Source organism: Pyxicephalus adspersus, chromosome 12 (assembly GCF_032062135.1).
Source record: "Pyxicephalus adspersus chromosome 12, UCB_Pads_2.0, whole genome shotgun sequence".
Lineage (NCBI taxonomy): Eukaryota > Metazoa > Chordata > Amphibia > Anura > Pyxicephalidae > Pyxicephalus > Pyxicephalus adspersus.
In genome coordinates this window covers 31,126,325-31,153,042 of record NC_092869.1, presented here as the reverse complement: position 1 = coordinate 31,153,042, position 26,718 = coordinate 31,126,325, and the positions used below count along the sequence as shown (strand labels likewise).

Genomic DNA, 26,718 nt, shown 5'->3' with positions numbered 1-26,718 from the left:
AGTATACCGAATTATCGCATTTTCAGTATTTTTCATTTATTTATGTATTCTTGTTTAAGCTGATTTTTGTGTATTTTAATTTTATTAAAAGTATTTTTTTTTACATGATTGTGTGTTTCAAACTTTTTTATATTCATGATATCTCTTAGAACCCTGTTCGGACATATTTCTGTAAGTTACAGGTCTATAATTTAAAAACAAAAAAATTCATGAAAACTGTAACGCTTTTGGTACAGAAATCTAGACCTCAGTGTAACGCCCAGGAGGTTAATTTGCATGCTATTTGTAAACAAAAGTTGATATCTTTGACCATCTTTACAACTTTCATGTTTGTCACAATGGAGTCTGTCTTTTAAGTATGAAATTTTGAAAATGAAAATTCAGTTTCAATTAAGTCAAATGCAACTGTTACAAATATCTTCCCTCTACATGAGCACTTGGACTTGGAAAGAAATAAGGGATATTCAGGGCTGATCAAGTGGGCTGCTTTCTTTTTTTGGTGACAAATTAAATGCTTTTTTGCTTTCCAGTAGCAAGCTGGGCGTGGAGAAGCGACCTGATTGAGTGTTTAAACTACAATAGAGAAAAAACAGATCTGCAGACTGGCTGTGCTGTATAAAGACCTGGATAAATAGCACAAATGTATTGGCTGGTCATGCAGCTCCTTTATTTATGTGTATAAACTGCACACTTAGGTGTATTGCTTGGCTTCAAAAATTGGAGATACTTCTTTGCTACAATCATAGCTTTGGAGCCTTCTCTATTCAATCCATATGTAGAATATGCAGCTGTCATATAGGAAATGCTCAACGTATTGCCGAGCAATGAGTTGCCCCATATGAAGCTGGACTTTCCAAAGGCCTTGGGCAAAGCAGATACAATACTTATCTGAATTGGAGGGTTCCCGCAGCACAAACTGACCTACTTCTACTTGCAGGCTATGATACATATTACAGATTAATGAGTTTGCAGGAAAGAGTCTGGGAATAACAGCAAGGATATAAATTAATCTCTTGACTGTGGATGCAGACTTCATTGCAGTGCAGATGAGAGGAATGACAGGGAGATTAATGGTTATCAGTGTCAAGGGCAGCAGGCTTTTCGACAGAATACCGCATTGTTTTGTGTTCTGCATGACATGTACCATGGAATCACCGGGGTACCAAATGGCTGTTGTTTATAGGTAGCAAAGATCTACAAAAAATGTACTGGCAACACCACCGTATACAAACCATGGCACTATATTACCCTCATATAAATATATTAAAGAGAAGCTGTCACATAGAAAGACACATGTGAGAAACCCCAGCTTGGAGCTATCATTTTGATAGGTTTGAGCTGCATACCAGTTTAATGGCAGTGACATATCTTGCTGAATACTGAATTTTTGCACTGAAACTAACGTTTAGCCTAAAGGAGGTGGATAGAGAGCAACTGCTTCAATGTAAGGTTTTTAAATTGACTTCAAAGTCCATCTGCAGCCAGTGAAGTGAAGGGTTAAAGCTTGTTTCAGGGTTTATTGGTATATATGTCCATTCTGGGGGTTATATGCAGCCTAGAAATGATTGAAAATTGTGGTCAACACATTTTTAAAAGAGTGAGTGGGAGGTTAAAACTTTATGGCTGTCTGTGCATACCTGTCAATCAAGGGAAGAAGAAGAAGCAGCAGTTCTTGCTATACTGGGGGCTGGTGGGGATTTAGGTTAACCAAAAATACGCCAACGACTAGGTGGCACTCAAGACAACTTGCTTTGCACACTTATGCCTAGAAGACGCCCTGTTTGTAGGTGCCAGTTAAAGTTAACTTGCCATTTTTATTTATTTGCATAATATGTGATATTAAAGCCTATCCAATGCAGGAAAGAAAAAATGAAAGCCATGAGGTGAGGAAGTCTTTAAGTAAAATGTTCTTTTTATTCTTCATTTTAAATCTGGGCTAATACACAAGTGATATATATATGTGAAAGCTGTTTTACTGGACAAAAGATTTGCATTTCATTCCATCCTGCCCCACGATTTACATGCGTTTTCCCCACAGTACTGTTTAGTAGGGGACCTGATCTTACTCTATTTGATTTTTCTGAGTTCTTCTATACAGTCTACCAATATAAAGATCCATTGATCTGCCTGTCGTTCAAGCTTAAGTATTTAAGGCCAACCTTCTTATATCACCCAAGCCCCAACCAAGTACTGTAACCATTAAACATCCAATGATGATGTCAAACGCTAGTAAATTATTAAAGACTGGCAAGTGAGTTTATTCTTGCCGTATTAGAGAGAATAAAAACCCACACTACTGCAAGGGAACCTGACCCACTGCTTCTCCTCCAACACTAAAATCCAAGCTTTAGAAGCCTTTAGGTGTAATAGACAAAAGCAAGAAGTTATAAATAAATGACTTAATCGATACTTTCCAGAGTCTGCAAACAAGGCACAATCCTCCTGGAGATAAAAATAGACCATCTTGTATTGTACCATATGCTGCTTGTTCTGAATGTGGAAATACAAAGCTGTCAAAGACTAATGAGATTTGGGCATTCTTGAAGTATTTTCTATGTCTTCCTCACACTATCAATGGAATATACGACAATCTGTTGATAAATGGATGTTCACCCAGCTCTTTGTAAGATAATTGATCTTGAGATAAAGAATCATACTGTGCCGAACATATATACCAAATTTTCAAAAAAATAAATGTTGAGACTGGTCCAAGCAGTGGCCATTATTTAGGTCTTCGTATCCTGGCTTTTTTGAACTACTTTAGGTCTACATCTACTCCGTCCAAAGTTGGCTGCGGATCATTGATCAGGAGTGAATGTCTGATGGTGACAATAGTACAATGCCTGTCCAATGTGTGTCAGTGCCACCAATTGTAGATTTTATGACAAGGTGACAATGCACTTGTGAGCATTTGGTAGCCAAGAACAGAACAGGGTCTCTGCTTGTTAGGAAGTACCTAAACTTGACCCTTATAAAAGTAATGTAATGCTGATGTACTGTAATAATAAAACACATTTATAATGCCTAGCAATGTGACTTGGTGACTTTATGGAACTCTGCTGTGCTTACTTGCACATTAGTTGAAGACCCTCAGCCAAGCCACAGTTCCCCTAAAGCACTATAAACGTTTATTCCTTTTTGAAAAGGCTATTTAATTACTGTCATGTATTTTACCAAATAGTAAAAAAATGTTGTTTTTGATGAGACAGAATTCCACAGTATTTAAATATACATATTAAGCAATTATATATATTTATATTATATATAATTTTTATTAGTGGAAATAGTTTATTGTGTTGCTGTTTTGGATTATTTATTAAACATCAGTTAGGTATTTAGACAAATGTTGATATTCGTGCACATTATTAGATTGGTAATGTGGAAAAGTTTCCTTAAAATTTACTCTAATGAGGATTATGTAATTGTTCCCTATACTGTCTTACTGTATATAAAGAAATGTACAGTATGTATGTAAATGAATATATACCTGCATTTATTTTCTCATTTTTTTTTTTGCCAAAAAAGAACCAATACATTTGTTCCTTTGTCTTCTCTACTTTGAAATGAGAGAATGCCATAGTCTACTTTAAAGATCCGGGGAGTCTGTTGAAAATCTCTTTTGCTACTTTGCAGCTTTTTCCTAACTTTTCCAAAGCAATGATATTATGGTATAGCCACCTTTGAAAATGATAATAAGGTACTTTATTCAAGTATATGGAGTTTCTGACTATCGTTAGAGCTATTGCAATACCATCAGGGGGGAACTAAAGAGGTGCAAATTGTGTTGTTGCATAATGGCTCCAAAGCCAACAAGGGCCAAGAAGGTAGCCCCAGGTTAGTTCAGCAGAGGGGGGCCAAGAAGGCAGCCCCAGGTTAGTTCAGGGGGGGGGGGGGCAGGAAGGTAGCTCCAAGGTTAGTTCAGCAGAGGGCCAAGTCATTTCTGCACAGGGGCCCACTGTTGACTGCATCCTCCATTAGGTACAACTTTCCTGTAATTTTAGCAGAGCCTGTAAACCGGGAAATAAACCTGTACCCACTTGGATAAACCTAGCATTAATAAAGTGGAGTACAGGTTATTAAATGTCAAAAATGAAGAACAAATTCTGTTCTCCACTGTTTGATAAATAGGCCCCCAGGTTTACTCCAAATCTAATAATCAAAATCTTTATTATTTGTCATAGAGTGGGAACAAGCTAAAATCAGCTTAAGTCTGATTTTTATTGTTGTCTTTGCTTTTTGGGGAGAATTCACTAAGTTCCCTTGTTGTCATTGGGTTAAAATAAAGGGGGGGTTATCCTAATGGGGACACAGACCGCAAAAAAATCCTGGAATTAAACTTTAGAAAAACGCTATACTCTTGTGCATTATGGGCAAATCAATACTGTATTTTGAAGGAGCTCCTGTTGAGGCTCACCTTGCGTACTTTCTTCTGCTGCAGCTAGCACTAAAATTTGCAGTGTCAGCCACTAGGCGGAGCGGTGATGTCAGTCCCTGTGTCATGTGACAGTTCTTAGGCTTAGTGATTGGCTGCAATAGGGAACAGTGACAGTACCAAACAAAAGTGAAAAAAGTAAAACAGCTATATTTTTTTTAAAGAAATAACAATTATCTGTGATACTTGATGTGTTATCAATCTGAATGCCAATCAGTTTCTGATTATTTAATTTTTTAATTATAACTTTAAAAAGCTACTTAGTTATGGAAAGGTGTATCTTTAATCATCACCATATGATTTGATTTGTTTTATTATCTTAAGGTTCACTGTGTTCCCTTTCTGTGGTATGTGTGACTTGCTGCCTCCAGACACTTATCACTGTCACTGTTCCTGGCAGGTTACATTGTGTATGGGTCTCTGAGTGAAGAGGAGGAGAACGTTCTGTATGCACAGATGTGAACTGAATATTTTTGGACAGTGGAAATGTGGGGACTTACAAAGCCTGGCTGATTTATAAATTATTCCTCACTTGTAATCAGGTCAGAATGGAGTTGTGCAAAATTAATGTTTTCAAAATAACCCAGTTGATTTTAAGGCATGATTGAGTCAGTGTTCACTTTCCACAGTACAATTATGGGAAGCAGAACAAGTCATTCTGTAACCTGCAAAGAAAACCAATATGTTACCGGATTACAGTAGGTCCAATTAGAGTAACACAGAGGTACTTGCCCTGTATTGTGTAAGTCTTTCTGTGTATGGAGAACGGTCGATCATATTAGGAAACTGGCACTGATAATAGGAATGGCCGTGTTGACCTTATATTGAATGGTTTTGTCTTTTTTAACAAGGCAAAAGATTAATAGAAAAAAAAAAACCCAGGGACCCAGAAGAAAAAGATAATGGCCGCTACAGATATTTTGCTTATAGCACAGAATGAAAATTAGAGGCACCTAGACTCTATCATCTGTATTTTGGGGGGCTTTTACACAAAAGGATTGTTCATACTCTTTACCAGTGCTTCTTTTGTAAAAAAAAAAAACGGTGCCGGAACACTCTCCGTCCATAATTTACCTTTACCTTTTCTGCATCCCAGCCAACATGTATCACTGCACTGTGAGCAGAATGCTCTAAATCCCAGCGCCGGCAGGAAATTGTCAGGCACATTTAAACAACCGGCCCTTATCGAATGTTGTCACAGGTCACGCAGCTCAGGCTGCATGTGATGACACTTCCCAAGCACTTGTCCGGTATTGAAGCACGCATGCGCAGCCTGCATTCACCGACTGAGCTGTCTTTTTCACACTTTTCCTGTACATTCAATGAGAGAAAAGCCCTGCTTAATATTTTAATTAAATCAGAACTAAACTAGCAAAAATATTGAGCAGGGAGTTTGTTTATTGCAAATAGACAGGTGATGTATCATATCTGATTGCAATTTTTTTTATTACATCCACCTTTCACTCCATTTTAGGTGCAGACATCCTCTTCTGGGTTCAGGATCTTTTGGCCATCTTGATCGGCAATCGGCGGGATGTGTGATTTTTCATTCTTTGCATAAATTGTCTTTTTTAATCAACCAACCACTTATCAATGAGATTCAAACCCTGGCTTTAAATAGGCCAGATTAAAACTCTCAATTTTTTGGATTTGCTAGTGTGCTAGTGTGTGTGTTAAAAGTTCTATTTCCTGTTTAACTTTTAAATAGGTGGCTTCACATTCTTATCAAGCATACTTTGTTATGATGCAGAATTCATAGTTTACTGCAAACTGCTCAGACCCTAAAGAAGCAAAGCAACCGTATAACATTTCCTCCTCTATTCTGTACAGTTGAGGCTTTAGGGAGATATCTGACAGTGCCACCTCCCCTTAAATCCCTCAGAATCTGTTCAGTCCCCAAAAATGTAAAATGCAACAACATGCATGCACTTCCAGCGTAATCTCTAAATGTCTGTGCTGATGTCCATTTAGCAGCCATGGTCAGGCCACTAGGAAGCTTACCTAGTGCATTCACTTGCACTTTATAAGTGCAACCATGTAGGTATAAGTATCCCTAAAATAGATGAAGGAGGTCAACAGTCAGTAAATCTAAAAAAATATTAAAAGGTAAAAACAAAATTAAATTTTTGATACACAAGTCTAGACCAAAACAGATCAATGGATCAAAATAATAGCTATATTTAATATTAAATTAAATATAACTATTATATTTGATAGTTATTTTAAAAAGCATTTTTTTTTCAAATAAATAAATGAATAATTTAAAACATAACTTAAACTCATTATATCCGCCTGGAGTTCAGTCTCAGATGCAGAATTTTCATTCGACACTGGAGCGTGCCTTTGACTTTCTATTCTGCTCTTATTTTACTACAGTCATAATGAAGATAATGATTTTATATCTGTAATTATAATACCCCATGGGTATATAGCAATAACAGTTTTAATGACAGAGACTGCCTGATGACAGCACAGCTAAACAGCAGCTTTGTGTGAACTATTGTACACTTTAATGCAAGATGCAAAGCACATAGCAATTTCTGAAATGACCTCAAATAAATTAAAAAAAAAAGTTAAAAGAAGTCAGGCCACTGAAAATAACAGGTTTACTTTACACCCCCAACACAGTTCTCTGTGCTCCTCCACTGACCTGTTTGTCCTATTTAAATGAAATGAAAATGTGAGCAGACAAGTTTATTGCAGGAGTAGGCTATATATCTTCTGCAATAAAATAAACTAACCGATCTGTTCACAAATTTTAATAAATTGCCACTCCTTTTTTTGGCATCTTCAACCAGTCCTCTTCTGGGTTTGTGTTTGGCACCAGCCTGATAGGCCAGACCGGAATAATGTAATTCCTGCGCATGTGCGTTCATCCATTCCTGGGACCCAACTATGTCAGCATCATACACTGTGTTGTGCATGTGCACCTAAATGTACATTAAGATTTCCAACAGGCAGGAAAATGTATTTTATTTCAGAAGGAACAAAAAGAACCTGCCTGCTCACAACTTTTTCTTATTAAGGTTTAGTTCTGCTTTAATATCTACTGCCTCCCAAGACTCTTCAGCACTTCAGGGTATCAGATGCCTGGTTCCCCAACCTGCCTTCTCTCATTTTTTTTTTAAAGTTTAGTTCTACTAAATGAGATATAATAATCAATAGTTCAGCATTTGGGGGATCATGTTCCTCTCTGCTATTTACCTCTCACTGTGATTTGCTGGGTTTCAGAATAGTCTTTTGCTAAGCAATTTTAAGGCAGGCATTTAATTTAGAGACCTTGTCATAAAGGATAGATATCAATATTGCTGTTATTTTATGTGAAACATTTGTCACATTTCATTTTTGCTTACATACTGTTCTATATTTGTTATGTGCTGCCTAACTCTGCATGTATTTTTAGATGGTCAGAGAACAAGATTTATAAGGGTGCAGATTATGTGCTGTATCGGTCACCCTGCCCTGCTCCTTCCTTTTTCTTCTATCTATACAGAGAACAGTTAAACATAATTTTTACAATTTTCTAATCAATACATACACTGTATGTGTACTAAACACAAGCTTTTACCTTTTGATTTCTCAATCAGAGAATGTTTTTGTATTTTATTTAGGGACATTTATCAGAAATTGCAGTCGATATATTTGACAACAGTGGCGCCAAAGTTCAGCAGAAAATGAACTGTTACGATGGTAAAACGCATTAGTAGGTCTTCATCCAGAATACAATGGAACAAATCCTGTTATTTCTAGTCAATACAACAAAACAGAGGAAATGTATGTCTATACTTATCAAATTACTTTGCAGAATTAACAAATGCATTGCTTAGTAAACATATGCATTACCATCAATGCAAGAAGATCCTTATGTCAAGAATTCATAACCTTCTTTTTACCCTTGGAGCTTTTTTTTATTAATATTATTATTACTATTATTAAAAAGGATTTATATAGCAACAACCTATAATGCAGCTCTGTACATTTTTTAAAGTAAAGTATACCCTAGTATTCATGAACAGATCTGCTGCCAGTTTGACACACAAGCAACTGGTCTATTCACTATTAAGTCGAAAGTCCCAAAACACAAATGTACAATATTTGGTTCGTCCAATGTTTTCAGATATAAAGATGTCAGAATTCAGATTGGACATTTTGGTTTGTACACACAATACAACTTTTGGACTTTTATGTAATTATCAATGCAATATTTCTGATCTATTCACAACTCTTGGGAGCCCAACATAATGATCCTTACCATTTGATCAGCCTTTCTTAAATTTTTTACACCTAAGGAAACCCTAAAATAATTTTCAGATTTGGAAGAACTCCTACTCTATTCAATCAATGGGAAAATGCTATTTGCATTGGTTAATCATAGATAAAAATGTCCCCCTCATATGTTAGTAGTCAGAGTGCCATTATTATTATTAAACAGGATTTATATACATATTACAAGCTGTATATTAAATAGGGGTTGTAAATGACAGACAAATAAGGACAGTGACACAGTAGGAGGAAAGGACCCTGCCTCGAAGATCTAGCAACCTTGGAACAATCTAGGATCAGCTAGAAAGGTCTTTGGTTTTATGCAAATGGCTCTGCCAGTTGGTGTTTTGCTGGAGAATTATGCTGTTACCATCTCACCATTCTATAGGAAATCAATTAGCTATAGCTCAAAGACCCCTGACAACTTCTGGAGGAACGCTAGGCTTCAACTGAACCCTGGGTTGAAAATGGCTGCATTAGATGGATGTCAAATATTCTTTTCGATCCATTTCTTCTATGAGTGGTCATGGAAAGAGCAGCAGCACCATGGTGAGGTCATCTCTGTGTTTATCCCTCCTATACATGTGCCTGTAAAAAGCGCACTGACTCAGAGTCCTGTTAAGCAGTGGACTACAGGATGCTGATATTTTGACAGGTTCAGATACTTGCAACAATTTTATGCAGATGCACACCAATTACTCCAATCAGCACATCAATACTGGGCTATATAGGTTATGTTTATTTCTCATTAAAGATCAGTTTCAAATATGAAAAGTTAATTTTGGAGTTCTTCATTGACTCACAACAAATATCAACAGCCTAATCTTGTTATCAGTTCATGGGGAACTCTACTTGCGACTTGGTAACTATTCTCAAATAACTATTCTTAAGCAAAGCTTTTTAGGCCAGGTTGTCCATTCTCGGGGTCAAGTCAGGGGTATTCCACCCTACATGTCGAAAGTATGACCATGACCAAGCCATTGCTTTGCCAATGACCTACTTTTTTGGGTTTTGGGAGTGTGTCTTCAATCCATGTAAGCTTAGGCCTTCCAATTACCAGTCTAGAATTAAATGTGTGCAGGAAGTACTGTGCCTAAGGTTAGATTCCAGATATAAAGTTATTACTTACTGCACTGTACTAGATAATCCAGGTTTAAAGGGTCTCCTAAAGTCAGGTTATCAGTTTATAAAGTTTTAATATGTTTTGTTTTTAATGATCTATTTCTACTTCTTGCAAAATTTTGCATCCTTGCCCATCTAATAACGGCTAGAGGGAAACTGATAAGCTGCAGAGCTGAATTAGTTATGTATGATATTCTATTGTGGGGGCGTTTCAAGTGAGAGAGAAGTGTCTAAAGGATAGGGGGTCCTCCGGGGGGAGGAGGAAGTGCTGAGACCGAGAGGGCTGATGACAGTGTTCCAAGACTGGAAGCAAACTTCTCCATCACTGCAAAACTTACTGCACATCTGGCTGTCTATGGGGGGTGAATTTTGCTGTTTTGTGAATGGCATTTCATTTTAGCAATTTTTAATTCAAATATCACTAAAGACGGTATTTCTGTGCCTTCCACTACTAAATGGCTGATCCAGAAATATTGTAGCTAATCAACTCATCTTGACATAATGGAATTATAAAATTATAACTGTTTTAGTTATAATTATACCTTCAATTATATAGTTAAAATTATAACTTCATTAAATTATAACTGTTTTGGTTGCTTAGGTTTTTTTTTTCAGAAACAAATGCTGTTTTACTAGCTACCCAAGGGTTCTATTGTTTACCAATTTTAACTTCTTTCCAAAAATATATAGTTTCTGTTCTTTCCTGGCAGCTACCAAACACTGAATGGAGATTTATTGTTCTCTGCTGTTGACGTGCTTGTGAATGGATAATGCATCATGAGCCTCGCAATGTCTGTTCTTTACACATTCAATGATCATATTCGCTCTGAAGCTATATTAAATTAGATCTTCCACATTCCACATAAACATTGTCCATTAAAGATGACTTGTGGCTTGCAGAAAACATGTCAAAATCATTTTTGGGTTTTTAATTTATGATCCTACAAAAATCCTTCCAAGTGCAGATAATGTCTTAATTTTGCCTTTGATTAACCCTGCCTGTTTAGTGGCTGTCTTATCAAGTAAATTCCCAGTAATAATGTCCATATATTCTGTATGGTCTAAAATTGTGTCCCATATGAACACAATGGGCCTGATTTAATAAAGCTCTCTAAACCCGGAGAGGATGCACTGTCATCAGTGAAGATGTGTAATCCCACACACCTGGGATGGATCTGGTCCAAGATTGAATTCATTTACTAGAAAATGACTTTGAAAAAAATCCCAGCCTTGGAGAGCTTTAAAAAAATCAGGCCAAATGAAGCGTGGTGTACAGATTCATGTAAAGAGAGAGTTCAGTCCTCCTTCAAAGTCCTATGGAAAGGTTTCTAAATCTTTCTGCTCTTGCATTTACAAAACAGAACCTTAAGATTAACTCCAAGAAAGCAGTTTAAATTCCCAGCTGATGTACATAAATGAGAACAGACTTACCTTCCAAATATTTTTTTTACTACCTGGTACTACCCTAAAATTTGGAATTCTGTAGAGACAGTCTTGTAATTCTTTTCCCCTTTCTAGAGCACAGCCAAATCCTAAACCTACCAAGCAGCATGTGGTGGTCAGACAATGACATGCACTTTGGACAGTTAGGGAGCAGCAGAATTCTGATAAGTCTTCATCACTCGCTACTCCAGTCAGCATGTTTGTTCTTAGCACATGTTCCTTGCAGCATAACCTGATTGGCTCCTGATCTTCTCTACCTACAGAAATTCAAGTTGTTACAATTGTTGCATATTATAAGTTTAGTAATTTGTGTTCAAAAAATATATATTTATATTTGTTTGTTTCATAAAGTGTATATAAACCCATGTTTAGTATGTTTAGCATGCATTGCTGTACTAGTTTTCTTGAGAATCCTGCTAGTAACAGTACTTACTGTTGCAGGCTGACAATGCTAAATAATTTTGTCACAATCAGCAGCAGTGTTGTCATCCTGGTATACCTACTCTTTTAGCTGCACATAAGACTGCCTATCAGATTTATCACATAGACATAGCAACTTAATATTGTCTAACCTGCAAAAAGAAACCTTTAATGTTTGCTTTTTTGGTCTATTGTATTTTGTTCACACAATGATACAAAATGTAGATTCTTCCTAGACCGCACACGAGTGAGTGTCAAGTTAACACAACATACACATTTAGGAAGATTATTTAGAGCTTGCTTGGTTTAAAATCTCTCTTTTACAAGTAATTGGTTTAATAAAAACTGTACATTTGTTAAAGCTGCTTCCCATCAAAAAAAATGTACATAAGTGACTGAGATGCTCGGATTGTATGAAAAGAAATTCCCTTCTGGCCAGAAACCATTAAAATGAATTTATTTTAAGCTTTGGGGTCAATAGTAAAGGTGAACTCATTCAGTTTAAAAATCAGAACTGGTATGATGACAAAGTATCAGTAGAATAAATTTAACCATCGGCACATACTGGAATCAGAAGAGCAAGCACAGCCACGTTTTTAAAAGGTCATAGCAGACATTTAAGGTCAATCTGTTCACCCTGAAAATATAGAACACCTTCTTAGAAATGCACATTGAAATAAATTAAATAAACCGTTTGTGACAGAAACACGATTACAAAATTTCAGTTCAGGTAATCAGCGATATCAGCACAAATATGAAATTTTGAAATGAAAGGTGTATAGTGTCAATGATTTATTGTCATATTTGTAGCATTTAGGAGATAAAACATGGAAAATGTGCTTGTGTTCAGAAATGTAGTGAATGTTTGATAAGTGAACCGACTTTTTACATTAAATTACCAACATGAAGGCTCAGGATGTGATAGGAGCAGACACCTAACCTGTATAGGAAAGGACAAGATTTGTATATAGGCTCAGCTGTCTATAAAAAAAAACAAACATAGCTGTCATTTTATTTGCACATGGTTCTCATATCCCTATCCTTTTTTTCTGTCTCTATCTTTCTTTCCTTTTGTTACCTCTATTTCTATCTATAGGCCTGATTTATGAAACCTCTCCAAGGCTGGAGGATACACTTTTATCAGTGAAGCTGGGTGATCCAGCAAACCTAAAATGGATCTGGTCCAGGATTGAAAACATTTGGTATCAAAAAGCAAATTACTTTGAAAAAAAATCATTACAGGTTTGCAGGATCACCCAGGTTCACTGATGAAAGTGTATCCTCTCCAGCCTTGGAGAGCTTTAATAAATCAGGCCCTATATTACAATATAAAATATATGATTTATTTATATATGCTAAAGAGTTTTCTTTAATTCTTCTGTAATTTACATCTTGTGATTTTAGATTATACAACCTTGAAGAGGTTTCCATTGGATGATGAGGAATCCTTTTACACCTCTCTGAAATCGGATGAACGTTATGTGTCACAGCCAGACTCCTCCTACTTTACTGGGATTCTGAGGAAGGGAGACGGTGGAACAAGCTTAGATTCAGAGGAAATTAGATCTGACTCCCGTTCTCCTCAAGATACACCCATATTTGAGGGTCGTGGCTTGCTCAGTTCAGATTCAGGAATTGAGATGACGCCTGCAGAAAGCAAGGATGTGATCAAAACATTATCTGACCCTTTAGAGGGTGATAAAATAGAGGCTTGCAAGTACATTGACATCAGCAGGTCTCCAGATATAAAACCTCAGCATTCTCCTGAACAAGAGGTTTATGACACAAAGCCAAACCCAATAGATTATGACTTTGTTTCTAAGGGTGAAGATCATTCATATTCACCATACATGGAGGAACCATACGATAATGTTGGCTTATACAGCCACGCAACAACTGTAAATACTAAGACCTCCCCTGTGAAAATTACACTTACTGGGACAGAGTCATCAATAGAATGTGACTTTTTTGAAAACAGTATTCAGGGTGTCACAGAACTAGGCCTAAAACCAGGTGGTGACACTGTTCCAACAGTAACAGTATCAGAGCCAGAAGATGATAGCCCTGAGTCCCTGACACCACCATCTATTCATGGAGGTAAGTGACTAACCATGACTAATAAATATAACAAATGTAGGAACAGGCCCATTGGTTTAACATAGGATTTGTAGGTTTTTAAGAGTATGTGGAGGATTGCTTCCTTTAAAATGTTAGGTCTAATTTAAAAGCTAATGTTTAATTTGCTTATAGTTTGCTTTTTCTACTTCCCCCTTTCCCCATTATCAAAATGCTAATGAAATCTTTTAATAAAAAAGTTTTCTGTTTTCAGTACATACTTTACTATCACTGGGTCCTTGTTCTTCTCCAAACTATCCAAGCTGGTTATGGTTGGTGACCTGGATGCTGCACATGGCTTCCAGAAAAAATTACAGCACTCTGTATACCTTTCAATAGCTCTCAGTTCTAATGCAAGCAGTGGGCTAGCTCTTGGAAGGAGTTTTCGAGTATTTAAATGAATTGAGGTTGATGTAAGTATGGAGGAGTAGAAGTCTCAAGACAAGCTTCACGTGATGTCATACTTATATATTAAAATAATTTAACGGCACAGGCTGGGGACAATAGGACTGGAGATACTAGATGATGCTGAACATCTTCCAGCCTGGAAATGGAGATGAGATCTGCCTGACTTGCTGCAGTTTTTCATGCACTTTATGAAAAGCGGATAGTGTGCAGTCAAGTCAAAGGGCCTGATTTATTAAAGCCCACCAAGGCTGGAGAGGATACATGTTCATCAGTAAAGCTCAGTGATCCAGCTAACCTGGAATGAATCTGGTTCAAGACTGAAAACATTTCATAGCAAATCACCAAAAAAAATACATTTCAGGTTTGCTGGATCACCCTGCTCTACTGATGAAAGTGTATCCTTTCCAGTCTTGGAAAACTTTAATAAATCTGGCCCAAAGTATGCAATTTCAGTAGAGGAGAAAATTCTGTACAACTGTTAAAGACTGAAGGTAATGCTGGCGTTCCGTTGTAAAAAGGGTGATGTGTTAACAAAGTTCTGCTATATTATCACCAGCTTTTATTAAAGTCAATAATATAACCAAATATTGCACATGGTTAAACATGGCAGTGCATAACTATTTTGCTGTGTACATCAGTTTGTTCCTGTTATATCAGGTAAGGTGCTCAACAGTTTTTAAACTTCCAATGATGCTGCAGTTTTCTTCAATCTCATGAAAAATGCAATATAGTAACTGGGATAACCCCTTTGTTAAATACTGTCCATGGTCCTGAAATATCATCACTATTTCTGTGAAGATACAGGGTGAATGCTTCTGATTTTCTTGCTTCCTCCCATAAGAAACCAACCCAGAACATTAGTCCTCCCGGAAATCCAATGTTAAATTAGAAGTTTTGGTGCAGTGTCTTAAATCTCCCATTGAAAACTAAAGGGCCGCCATTATTTTAGCAGGTACAGACGTTCCATCTTTCTTGCTATGGTAAAATGCCTGTGTTTGTGATGACCTGCAATCTCTTGGAAACCCTATTCCAGCTTTTTTAAAATTGCTGTAAAATAAGCCAACATGCATTGTTTAGTTACAGACGGGTGGCAGAGAAGTGATCAGGTAGGTCTGCATACCAGCAGCAGAGAAAAGTTAGGTCACCAACTTGACTGTTCTGTGTGACGGTTGTTAATCCTAAAATGGGATAGGTACAAATTTAATTCTACTTGGCAGGTAGGACAGCTCCCATAAAGGAATGTTATCTGTTTACCTGGGGGTTAGCTTTAAAGTATATGTCATCTCTAACAATGAACTCCCATTAGCCCCCCCCCCCTTCTGGGATTGGTAGTGTTTAAAAAGTGTTTAATAGGTGCAAAAAAATACCTACTGAAACAGCTTGAAATCCACTTTCCCAAGTGATCCCAAGAATCTCTCAATGTTTAATAGAAAATGTGTTTATCAACTTTTGCTTTTGATTTATTTGTGTTTGAACCAAAAATGTGTAAAATAAAAGTGTCCATTTTGGGTAAAAGTTGGGTGGATCTAACCCCCAAGACCTTTTTGCATTGTTTTAGGAGCAGCCAAGTGTGTACACTCTATAACCATAAGAGACAACACATATGATAGTAGATAATGGAAAAGGGTGGCACTTGATTTTTAAACATGGTTTAAGGTCAGCAAAGAGTACAGTTTGATTAAAAGTTGCATACATTTAATAAAAAGGTATTGATACAAATTAATCTATGCCAGATGTCTGCACCATGGATATTTTAACTGTATATTCATATTTGCTAAACCCAGTTTTATAGCTGACAAGTAGGTATACATATATATCATGTTTTTTCTGTGTATTGTGTTTACTGATTTCATGGGATACACTGAAGAACTGATATAACACCCTTGTTCATAGCTTTGCATCAATGCTGGTAAAAGCAAATGCACAAATTAATAATGATGAGTAGTCGATTTTCCATAATGTAATCATGCTACAGCTAGCATATCTGTCTATATAACTGGCACAATCCAATACAGTCATCCCATATATAAGTTCATGTCATATTAAGTTGCTAGCCTCCAGAAAAAGAAAATTGATAATATAGTATTTCAGGTATAGAAAACACATCAAGATCATGGCATGAACAGCATCTGAGAACATGGATAAATACTGCAATGCAGACAAAACATGTGAATCCTAGCTAGAGACAATGAAGCCGAAGGGCCCGTTCTGACCATTGCACAGAATGCTCTGAATGGCAACCTAATATCCAGGCTGCCCATTTAAACAAATGCAACATGCATTAACATGCATCATAGCACGTTCTGACATACATGTGCTAACACAGTGCAGTAGTGTGAATGGGTTCTTAGAGGTTTAGTACATTTTAAATTAGATGCACATGTTGTACCTAAATGTTTAATTCTAGCATTTCTGACAAAGAATACTGGTATCATGACCCTGGCATTGGAATCTCATGCTTCTATTTCAGGATAGCTCAGGTTCAAACATATACACTTCACACATATACAAACATATACACTTAGTTTTTTGATTTTTTCAGATCAATATAATAAACCTAACCGACAGAATATTTAGATGTTTAGGCTGAAGTGTACATTTCTAATGTAGCTTTTTTTTGCTTTGATTACAGTAGGGAATGGTTAAAACCCCTATTAGGTGTTTTTGTTTTTTTGTTTTTTTTGCTAGTTGTGTACTATTGGGAAAATTCCCCTTTGCTTCCTGTCCCAGAAACACAATAGAAGGTTAAAGGAAGTGTCCGAAAGATAAATTTCCCCCCCCCCAAGTTCTCATCTTTGAGCTATAAGGTTGATTTATTAAAGGAATACAGGCTGTTTACAAAGCACAGTAATTTATCATCTTGAAAGAAAACTTCCTCTTACCCTAGGTCAGGGGTCGGCAAACTCCAACCTGTAGGCCAGATACGGCCTAGCTGGTAGTTCGTTCAGGCCTATTACCCCCTGGCCAATCCGGCCTAATGCCCGCCGGCAACCCGCGGTTCCAGAGCTGCGGGTTGCCAGCCGGATCTGCCAGGGGGCATTAGGAACTGCCAGAGCTGCGGGAGCTCCGGTGCCGCTTCCTTGCTGTTGCTTCCTTATTTACCCCGGCCGGCGTTGATATTCCGCCACTGCGGTAAATATGGAAAGCTCCCTGGAGGGAAATCCCTCTCCTCCGCAATGCATATGGAGGAGAGGGATTTCACTTCAGGGAGCGTTCCCTGGTGGTGGGCGGAGCCATCGGGGCGGGACTCAGACTCCGACCTAATGTACTCCCGTCTACCCCTGAAATGGCCTAGTGGCCATAAAAGTTTGCCGACCCCTGCCCTAGGAAATCTTTGTTAAATTAAACCATTCAATTGTGTGCATACTTTAACAATTCCTTGCACGTTAATGAGTATTCTTTGCAAAGTGAATTTTTCTCGCTATTACTAAAAATTTGCTTCCAAGGTAAAAGTTTTCTTTACTGTAAGTGAACAGCGTAAATCAACCCCTCTGTAAGTTCTTCATTTGTTGTTCATTGAGTGGAAATGGATTAGAACTTTATATAAAGTTTATTATTACTGTCTGTGTTCCATTTTGAGAGATTTCTCTCTTACAACTGTCACCACAAACCAACGGTGGGAAATACCACCATCGACATTGGTCACCAAAAAAATAAATTCAAGAGTAATCCTCCAACATGGACACCTGTCCTGTTGACAGCGCTCCAATAAGGGATCAGGCAAAAGTAAAGCTTATCAGGGATTCCTTTTCATCCCACCTTTTTTGGGAAAGATAAAATAGTTTTTTTGGGGTTTCACTTTAAGCCAAATTGTGCTGGTGAGTGAAATAAGGTAATGATACTGTACACAGCGAATAATTTGTAGCTCTCACTTAGTTATGCAAGTCTCTGTGGAGCGGCTTTCTCTGACTATACTTTTTGTTTTTGTTTGCATCCAGATGGATATGCAGAACCATCTGCTTCGGAGAAACAGAGCAAATTCGGCATATCTGAAGATGAACTTATCAGTGCCATGAAAGCGAACAATGCAACAAAAGGCTTTTCCTATGAAACCACTGAAGAACAGAAAGCTCCCAGTGCTTACTCTGAAAAAAAGGATCATAAGAGCATGCCAGGGCTACCAGCTGTCCCCTCGTCGGCAGATAATGAGGCTTCGAGTGTAGAATCTGGTGACTCTGAAATAGAGCTTGTCTCTGAAGATCAGCTGGCAGGAGAAGAGGCCATGCAATCTGCTTACATGACATTCAGTCACATTGGTGGCCCACCACCATCCCCTGCCTCCCCATCTATACAATACAGTATACTGAGGGAGGAACGTGAAGCTGAACTGGACAGTGAGCTCATTATTGAATCTTGTGATGGATCCTCTGCTTCTGAGGAAAGCCCAAAGAGAGACCAAGACTCCCCTTTGATGAGACCAATGATGGACATTATCGAAGAAGAAAATGGTTCAAGAACTGAAAGTTTTGATGCATCAGACTTCAGCTCTTGTAGCTTTACAGAGAGAAAGCTTAACATGGAGAATCTAGCAGAGTCAGCTGCCTATATAAAGGGCTCTTACACTACTGAAGGAAGGGCAGACCTACTAATGATCAAGAAAGATGAAACCTTACACCAGAGAAAATTTACCGAAGCACTAACCTACCCAAGTAGGGCTTCCGGGAGGCTGCTCACAGAGACAACGTCCTCAGAGCCACTGTTAAGCAGAAAGAAAGGTAAACACATTTAAACTATTCATTACTATGAAACTCTAGAGACAACACTGGAGCAGCCAATTAGAGCCCAGTGTTTGTATTACAGGGTTAGAAAATTGGCAACTCATCTGTTTTGATTTCAGTGTATAGAAAGGATACCTGTAGTTACATTTGATTTTTTTGATCTAATCGTATCTATTCACATTAATGCCTGTAACCATTTTTGACTTGAATCTTTTAGAAATTGTATGAAAGGCTCCTGACCTCGCTGGCCACTTCTAGAGTCCTGATTCATTCTGTCTCTCCCCCAAACCCTAACAAGTCAGCACCAACCTTTTCTAAGGATGGTTAAAACAGCCATGTGTATAGATTTTTTATGGTTCCCATGGCTCAAAACTTGGCATTCCCATTGTATCGACACTTTAGTCATTAGATGGCGCTGCATCTAATACCTGAAGGTGCCAGGAGGCCTCAAGTCACATAGTGTCCTTCCTATATTCCCTCAAAGCAGCCACTTTGAACCATGGTTCTGTAGAATCCCCGGGGTCCTCCAGAGCTTGATTGGATTTCCTTGAGTTGGGTAATTAACCTCCTACTATTATGATGCCTGCATAGTTCTGAATCAAAGTACCACTTGCAGCTACATAACGCTCATGATGTTTTTGTGTCTTTAAAGGTGGTATTTGAGCCACCACTGTAGATTGGCATTCCACTGACCACACATTTAAAAGGTTTTTAACCTTTTGACCCCCAAATATTGATTCTAATAGGGGCTCTCCAAGGCCTGAAATTATTTCAAGGGGTAAAGAGTTTAAAAAAATCTGCTCTAGGAAATTATGGTTTGAATGCAAAAACTAATTATTCCACTCAATTTTTTTTAATACTGGAACCAATATTCCTCAAAATATGAAACTAAAATGAAAGGCATTGTAATGTATCCCTGAACTGACCAAACAGCACAAAACAGTTGTGGAACACAATACAATGGTCACACAAATAACACAATTGTAATTTAAATTTTAAAAGACTGGTACACTTAAATGGTAAGTACATTGTATAAGAAATTGGTACTGTGGCATTATTTGTGCAGTGAGAGAGATACATATTCTATAATTAAAATAAATATTTGGGAATTTTCCCCTTTTTTGTTGATATGTACCCCCCACATTAGAATAGGATAAGAATGTATGCTGCATTGGACATGTGCTGCAGGTAGTGTACACAACATTTAAAAAAAACCTACGTTTGTTTTTAAGACCTTTGTTTCTCAGTTAGTGTATAGGCATGCTTTGGTAATTTTCTGGCAACAATAAAGTCACTTTGATTTTCTATTCTTGTTTGGCTCTGTTTGGCATGTCTTTTTTGTCTGTCTGTTTTCAAGTCTTTTTGCTAGGTATCAAACAAAGCAGGATGTGAGTGGTAATTCTCCAATAAGGGCCCAGAAAGCCACAAAACACATTTCTTATTAAAATGGGAAAGGGTTAGAACCCCCCTGTCAGCATTCTAGTATACAGTTGCAGTAAAAATACAGCCATGAACCAGTTTTTCTGGCTATTTATTAATTTATTTTAATTGTTTAATTCTAATTTCTATTATGTACTACTCATATAATAATTATTACACTGGGTATCAATTTTGAACACATTTTTTGTTGTCTTTTTAAGCTTATTTACACTAAAACAGGTATGGTGATTCTGAAAGTGCAGTTAGTTTTCTTCTATCACGTCAGTTTTTTTCTCTAACGCTTATAATAATGCGATTACTGTAGCGTGGATTTGTATAGGCTATTCATTTATATGCAATACAGTGTGGTCAGAGGTTGTGCACTGCTCTATGTAGTGAATAAGGAAAATTTATTTTTCTACTTACAGATGTATTTCCTTCCTTTCAGATCATGCTTGGCTCTGCTGTTTCTCGGCTTAAGTGCCTCCTCAAACACTGATTCATTTTGTTATATCTGTGTCAGTTTCACCATTCCCAGTCAAGGGGCGAACATCAGCACATTTGTAGAGCGAGCCCATTTGGCATATTTCAAAGTTAAACTTGGTGATCAAGATAAGTCTTGGGCCCCTCATAAAGTGTGCAGTTTGTTGAGGGTTTATGGATGTGGACAAAGGAAACACGTGATGCCATTTGGTATACCTATAGTTTAGTGAGAGCCAGGAGATCACTTCAGTGACTGTTACTTTTGTATAGTGAAAACTTCAGGATATACCAAGAAAAATAAATGTAGCATAGAGTATCCTAATCTACCATCGGCTATACGCCCAGTGGCTCATTCAGATGAAATCCCAGTGCCCATTTTCGTTACACTACCCTCTCTTGAAGAACATGATTATGGTGATGAACTAGGTGACAACAATGATGAAAAGTTTGAAACTGAAGGGGACTGTTCGTAAGGGATTTGATCAGCATGAGTTGAGTGATTTGGCACGTGATCTGGGACTATCGAAAAAGGCTTCAGAACTCCTAGCATCAAGACCGCGTGGGAAAAACTTGAAAAAGGAACAAAGGTATCGTACTTTTGAACCAGAAAAATTGCATTTCTGTAGTACTTTAGAACTGACAGAGGCGTGGTGTATTGCCATAACATGCCTGGTTTAATGGAGGAATTGGGAATTCCAATCTATAACTCAACTGAATAACGAGTATTCATCGTTAGCTCAAAGCATAGCTTAAAACATGTCCTCCTTCACAATGGCAATATATTTGGGTCAGTCCCAATTGGCCATTTAGTTTCTCTTTGTGAAGAATATGCAGACATAAAGAGAGTTATTGAGTTGTTGTAATATCACCAACACAATTGGGTCATCTGTGTTGACCCTAAAATGGTATGCTTCCTTCTTGGTCAGCAACGCGGATACACCAAGTATCCCTGTTATCTGTGCATGTGGGACAGCAGAGCTTGTGAGAGGCATTGGGTGGAAAGGATTTGGCCTCCAAGATCTGCCCTAAAACCAGGTAATCCAAACATTCTACATAAGACATTTGTTAAGAGAATATTATATTCCCGCCTCTGCACATGAAACTGGGTCTGATGAAGCAGTTCGTTAAAGCTTTACCAACTGATGCAGACTGTTTCAAGTACCTCATTTTGGCATTTCCTAGCCTGTCATTTGAAAAAATAAAGGCCGGTGCATTTGATGGTCCACAGATTCGGCAGCTCATCAACGATGAACATTTCATCAGCACAATGTCAGAAGTCGAAAAGAATGCTTGGTTATAATTCAAAGCCATTGTCAAGGACTTTCTTGGAAACACGCAAGCAAATAATTACACAGAAACTGTCCACAAACTCTTGGAGAGCTACAAAATGCTTGGTTGCAATATGAGCATCGAGGTGCATTTTCTGCATAGTCATTTTTCTAACATCCCGGAAAACCATGGTGCAGTCAGTAATGAGCAAGGTAAACGATTCTACCAAGATTTGAAGGTCATGAAAGGACGGTATCAGGGTAGATGGGATGTACATATGATGGCTGACTATTGTTGGAGCATCCGGCGGGATTATCCTAACACTGAACACTCCAGGAAAAACTATAAGCGTAACTTTTTACCTTACCCATATACCCGAATAATTTTCAAATATTTTACTGTAAAAAAAGTCATAGAGTAACAACAAATCCTTTGTATGATCAAAATAAATTTGAATAAACACTACATTCAAGTTATTATTTCATTATTTTTTCATTATATGTAAAATTTGTATGTTTTTTTTTACAAAAATGGGAAGGGTACCCTGTATCCTAAAAACTGGATGTGATACCCAAAAAATAGGGGTCATTTCTGGATTCACCACCCAAAAATTTATGAATAAAAGTGTAAGATCTAACTCAACAAAAAAAGCGTTCCCCAGTGTTATCATTGTTAATTACTGTTTACTTTTCGTTACTATCATTATTTTAGCCCTGGTAATTGAGAAGACAGATCCTAAAACAATGTTGACTTTCATTGAATTTTTATTGTCCCCAACCTTTGCGATCTTGTTTTTGGACCATTGGTGCTTCTGCTCTACAAGCAGTAGGGCACTTATGTTCTTTATTGATTTTACAAAAAGTCAAATATTGATCTGCTTTTTCTTTAGAGAACAATTTCCAAACAAGGTCACAAAGTGACCCACCACTTCTAATGACCCAATACAAGTTAAAGCAAATACCTAAATGGCCCAATTTCTTACCTGTACCTACAGTCATACAGGTCCCTATTTGACTGTTGGAGAATCGTTCTTTTCTGGTACATAGGGCCTGTTTTTTTAAAGCTCTTCAAGGCTGGAGAGGATACACTTTCATCAGTGAAGCTGGGTGATCCAGCAAATGTGGTATGGATTTGTCATTTGCTATTTGCTAGCAAATGTTTTGAATCCTGGACCAGATCCATTTCAGCTATGCTGGATCACCCAGCTTTACTGATGTAGTGTATCCTCTCCAGCCTTGGAGAGCCTTAATAAATCAGGCCCATAGAGTTGTATATCCCTTCCACTGGGTGCTCTGGTTACTCCCACTGAACCCAAGTAACTGTAGGACATAGTATTAACATCATCAGGTCATCAGGAGAAACCACAGTGCATATTAGGGGCACACTATTTTACATAACCGCAAGTGTGAAATGACCAGTGTTGAGCAAAGTTTTGAATCTAATCTGAATGTATTCTTGGTTGCTTTTATTTCCCTACAACTTGAAGTCCTTGAATATTAGAAACTAGTAGTTTATTCCCTGGTGTCTACCCACATCCTAAATCTTAGTTTTCAGCAGGTTGATCCTCTAGGCTATATAGACATGCATAATAACCTAGGATATATACTGGATTTTTCATGGGTGTGTAGTATGTTTAGATTTTGTACCAGAAAACTATGACTTTTAAATTACTCTTCTGCCATGTTCCATCTTCCACAGACATTCACTCATCAAGCCTACAGCTATACTTGCATACCTTCAAGCCAAAGTTGTTGTCACCATTTTAGATATCTAAATATTTTCTTCTGTTTTTTTTTTATCTCTCTAACAAATTCAGAAGGTGCTGTATCACTTTTTTTTTTTTTTTTTTTTTTTATATTTTTAAGGACAGTAATACAAATGTTTTATTGAGCAGTAAAAGGTGTGCAGCTTTTCTAAATTAGTATTATGTCCAGTATCAGTGCTGTGTATGGATGAACTGTACTGGGCCTGGATACTGTATATTGGCTAATTAATCTTAATGGCACAATTTTATGCTGATCCATAGATATAAAGTTTACTCCACTACGGTTTTGCTGTGTGCTATGTCTCAGTCATTAATATAATTTACTGCATTGCATGTTTTTTTGTCCTGCATTTAGAACACCTTTTAAAGGAAAGCATTGTAGTTTTTAGTAAAAAATGTATGATGCACAACCTTGATTAGGAAAATGATTGGCTTTGTTTGCTTGCTTAGCTTCCTTTCCATATTGTTTAACCCTAATTTATTTTGCTCCACAATGGCCTTTGTGCATGAAATACAGGTCCTAAAGTCTGACAAATAATAGGATAGTGTTTTTTTCCTTACCCTTGTTCAGCCACACTTGTCTGGTGTAGAGGAGCTAATAAACACCTGACCCAGTTTCTGTCCAACACCTTTTAATACAGCTGTCATGGCAGATGCAGAAAGCTGTTCTGCCATCTTGGGTAAATAAATGACCAAGCTGCTTCCTAATTTAGTTGACAGCAAAGGGTAGGTTTGGATCTGATGCATTATCTGCCATGTTTGTTGGGTGCCATGTTGACCTTACCAACCTAAGTTGGATGCTGACCTAGTGCCCCAAGCCCACAATTATTTTTTCATATTTTTTGTTATAGTAGTTGTCATAATATTTATCCCTGGAACAAATGTTCCCAAAGGAGGATCATCTATTGCACTGATGACAACTCAAAATGTTGGGTTTCCCAATCCTAGCAACACCCCTTTTCACAATTACTACAATATAGGAGAGTGGACACTGAGAACTATGAAATTCTAATTCTAAGATAAATCCGACAAAACTTGACTTTATCTTCCAGTATATTCATTTTATGACTAAAGCTGCGTACACACTTGCAATTTTTGTCGTTGGAAAGGATCTTTCACGATCCTTTCCAACGACAAGGGAGTGCACGATGCATGCATATCTGATTGATGTTGCTGGGAAACAGAATGGAAATATTCTATTCCATAGTGTTATAACTCCAATCAATACCTTGTGATGTCCAAGCTCCTGTCCTGCACATCTCCTGCAAATAATGAGAGGTGTGAATATGCCTTGCAGATCAAATAATAAAGAGATGAATGTTTTACCCAGTGGATGTGTTGTATATAATTTTCCCATCATCTCACAGACGTCATGCACATTTTCAGCTCACATCTTAACCTCTTCACATAATATATGCACTGAAAGAGGAAATCCTGCTTCAGGACTTAAAAAAAAAACAAAAACAAATGGTAAATAAAGCATTGGCTTGTTTCTTCCAGTTTAAAGGAAACCTAGAATTAGAAAAATGTTAAGGCTGCCATTTCATGAGCTGGTTTTGTAAACTGTTGTAATTTTGGAACCAGAAATATGTAATCCAGAGCCCAAAATCCACAGCTTCTTCCCAGACAAGTTTACAATCTAAGAGGTGGGGAAGAAGCACACAATAGGGGGGGGGGGTGGACTGGGGGGTAAGTAGTGATGATTTTAGGAGACAGAAGGAGACAGGTAGGCAAGTTAGAAAAGATGGTTCTCTTTTAAATGAGCAGAAAGTAGGAGCAAGCCGACGAGGAAGAGAGTTCCTGATTGGTGGCAGCTCTATAGTAATGTATCATGTTTGCTAGGTCATATAACATTTGCATACATGCTCGAATATTTGTTCATCAACGGGAAAGGCCTGTTGAAATTTTAAGCAGCAAGGGCGGACATAGGAATGTGCAAATTATGCAGCTCTATGAGGACCCCAAACCCTGCTCAGCCAACAGGGGCCCAAAGGTAAGTTCTGCACAGGGGATGACTATTGGCTTTGTCTGCCACTGTTGTTAACCCTACATTGGTTTACTGTTGGACTACACAACACATTTTCCTTCCATCTGTAAGAGAAAGTGTTCTATAGTTCAGCAGATGAGAGCTGGACATGGCCTACAGCATTGCTTGGAATTTACGTACAGCACAGGCACAGTTGTCAGCTCACCCATGCCACACACTTTAAATCACCTCATGGCTTACAATATAATTTGTAGATTTCTGTAGTGAGCACATGTCTGCACTTTAATTCTTAAGGATACACACCTTCTGCAACCATTACAAGATGGGTTCACTTTACTTCTATAAATTTATATGATATCATAAAGAATGCTTTAGAAACTGGAGTCCAAGCTGGATTGGAACACCCACGACTCCAGCATTGCTGGTAATAGAGCAAGCCAATATGTTGGGGATATTCAAGAATCCTGCAGAACTAAGAAAGTGATACATCTCGCCTGTAACTGCATTTGTAACTCCCCAGCCCAGCCTATTATTATAGGTGGATTTATTTTTTGGGGGCGGTAGAAGCATGAAGCCAAAATTCTTACATAGACAACACATTCATAGAGCTAGATTATGCAGTGTAGATACTGTTAGGCGGGATAGTTTTTTGTTATAATTTAAATAACTGATTTAAGTAATTCCCTGTGTTTGTCCTAGACTCAGCATGAGCTGCTTGGAACAAATCACAGGCATCTAATTATACTTGTAGAAATGTAAATTGTCTCAGTATTATGTGCAAGCAGCGGAGACAGTGCAGATTTTTCTGTACTGTTGTGTAGGCTGCAGGGGCTGTCCTGGTATTAAACTCTGTAAATTATAAGTGAAGAGGTGG

At 37.6% G+C, this 26,718-nt stretch overlaps 1 protein-coding gene across 1 annotated transcript in view; it reads left to right on the top strand.

Moving 5' to 3' along the window:
- Positions 1–26,718, top strand: part of RTN1 (reticulon 1) — a 111,559-nt gene that overhangs the window by 46,186 nt on the left and 38,655 nt on the right. Inside the window, exons 2-3 of the mRNA XM_072427699.1 lie at positions 13,085–13,777; positions 18,142–18,918. Of these exons, the coding sequence (XP_072283800.1) occupies positions 13,085–13,777; positions 18,142–18,918 (1,470 nt within the window). The remainder of the gene's footprint in view (positions 1–13,084; positions 13,778–18,141; positions 18,919–26,718) is intronic.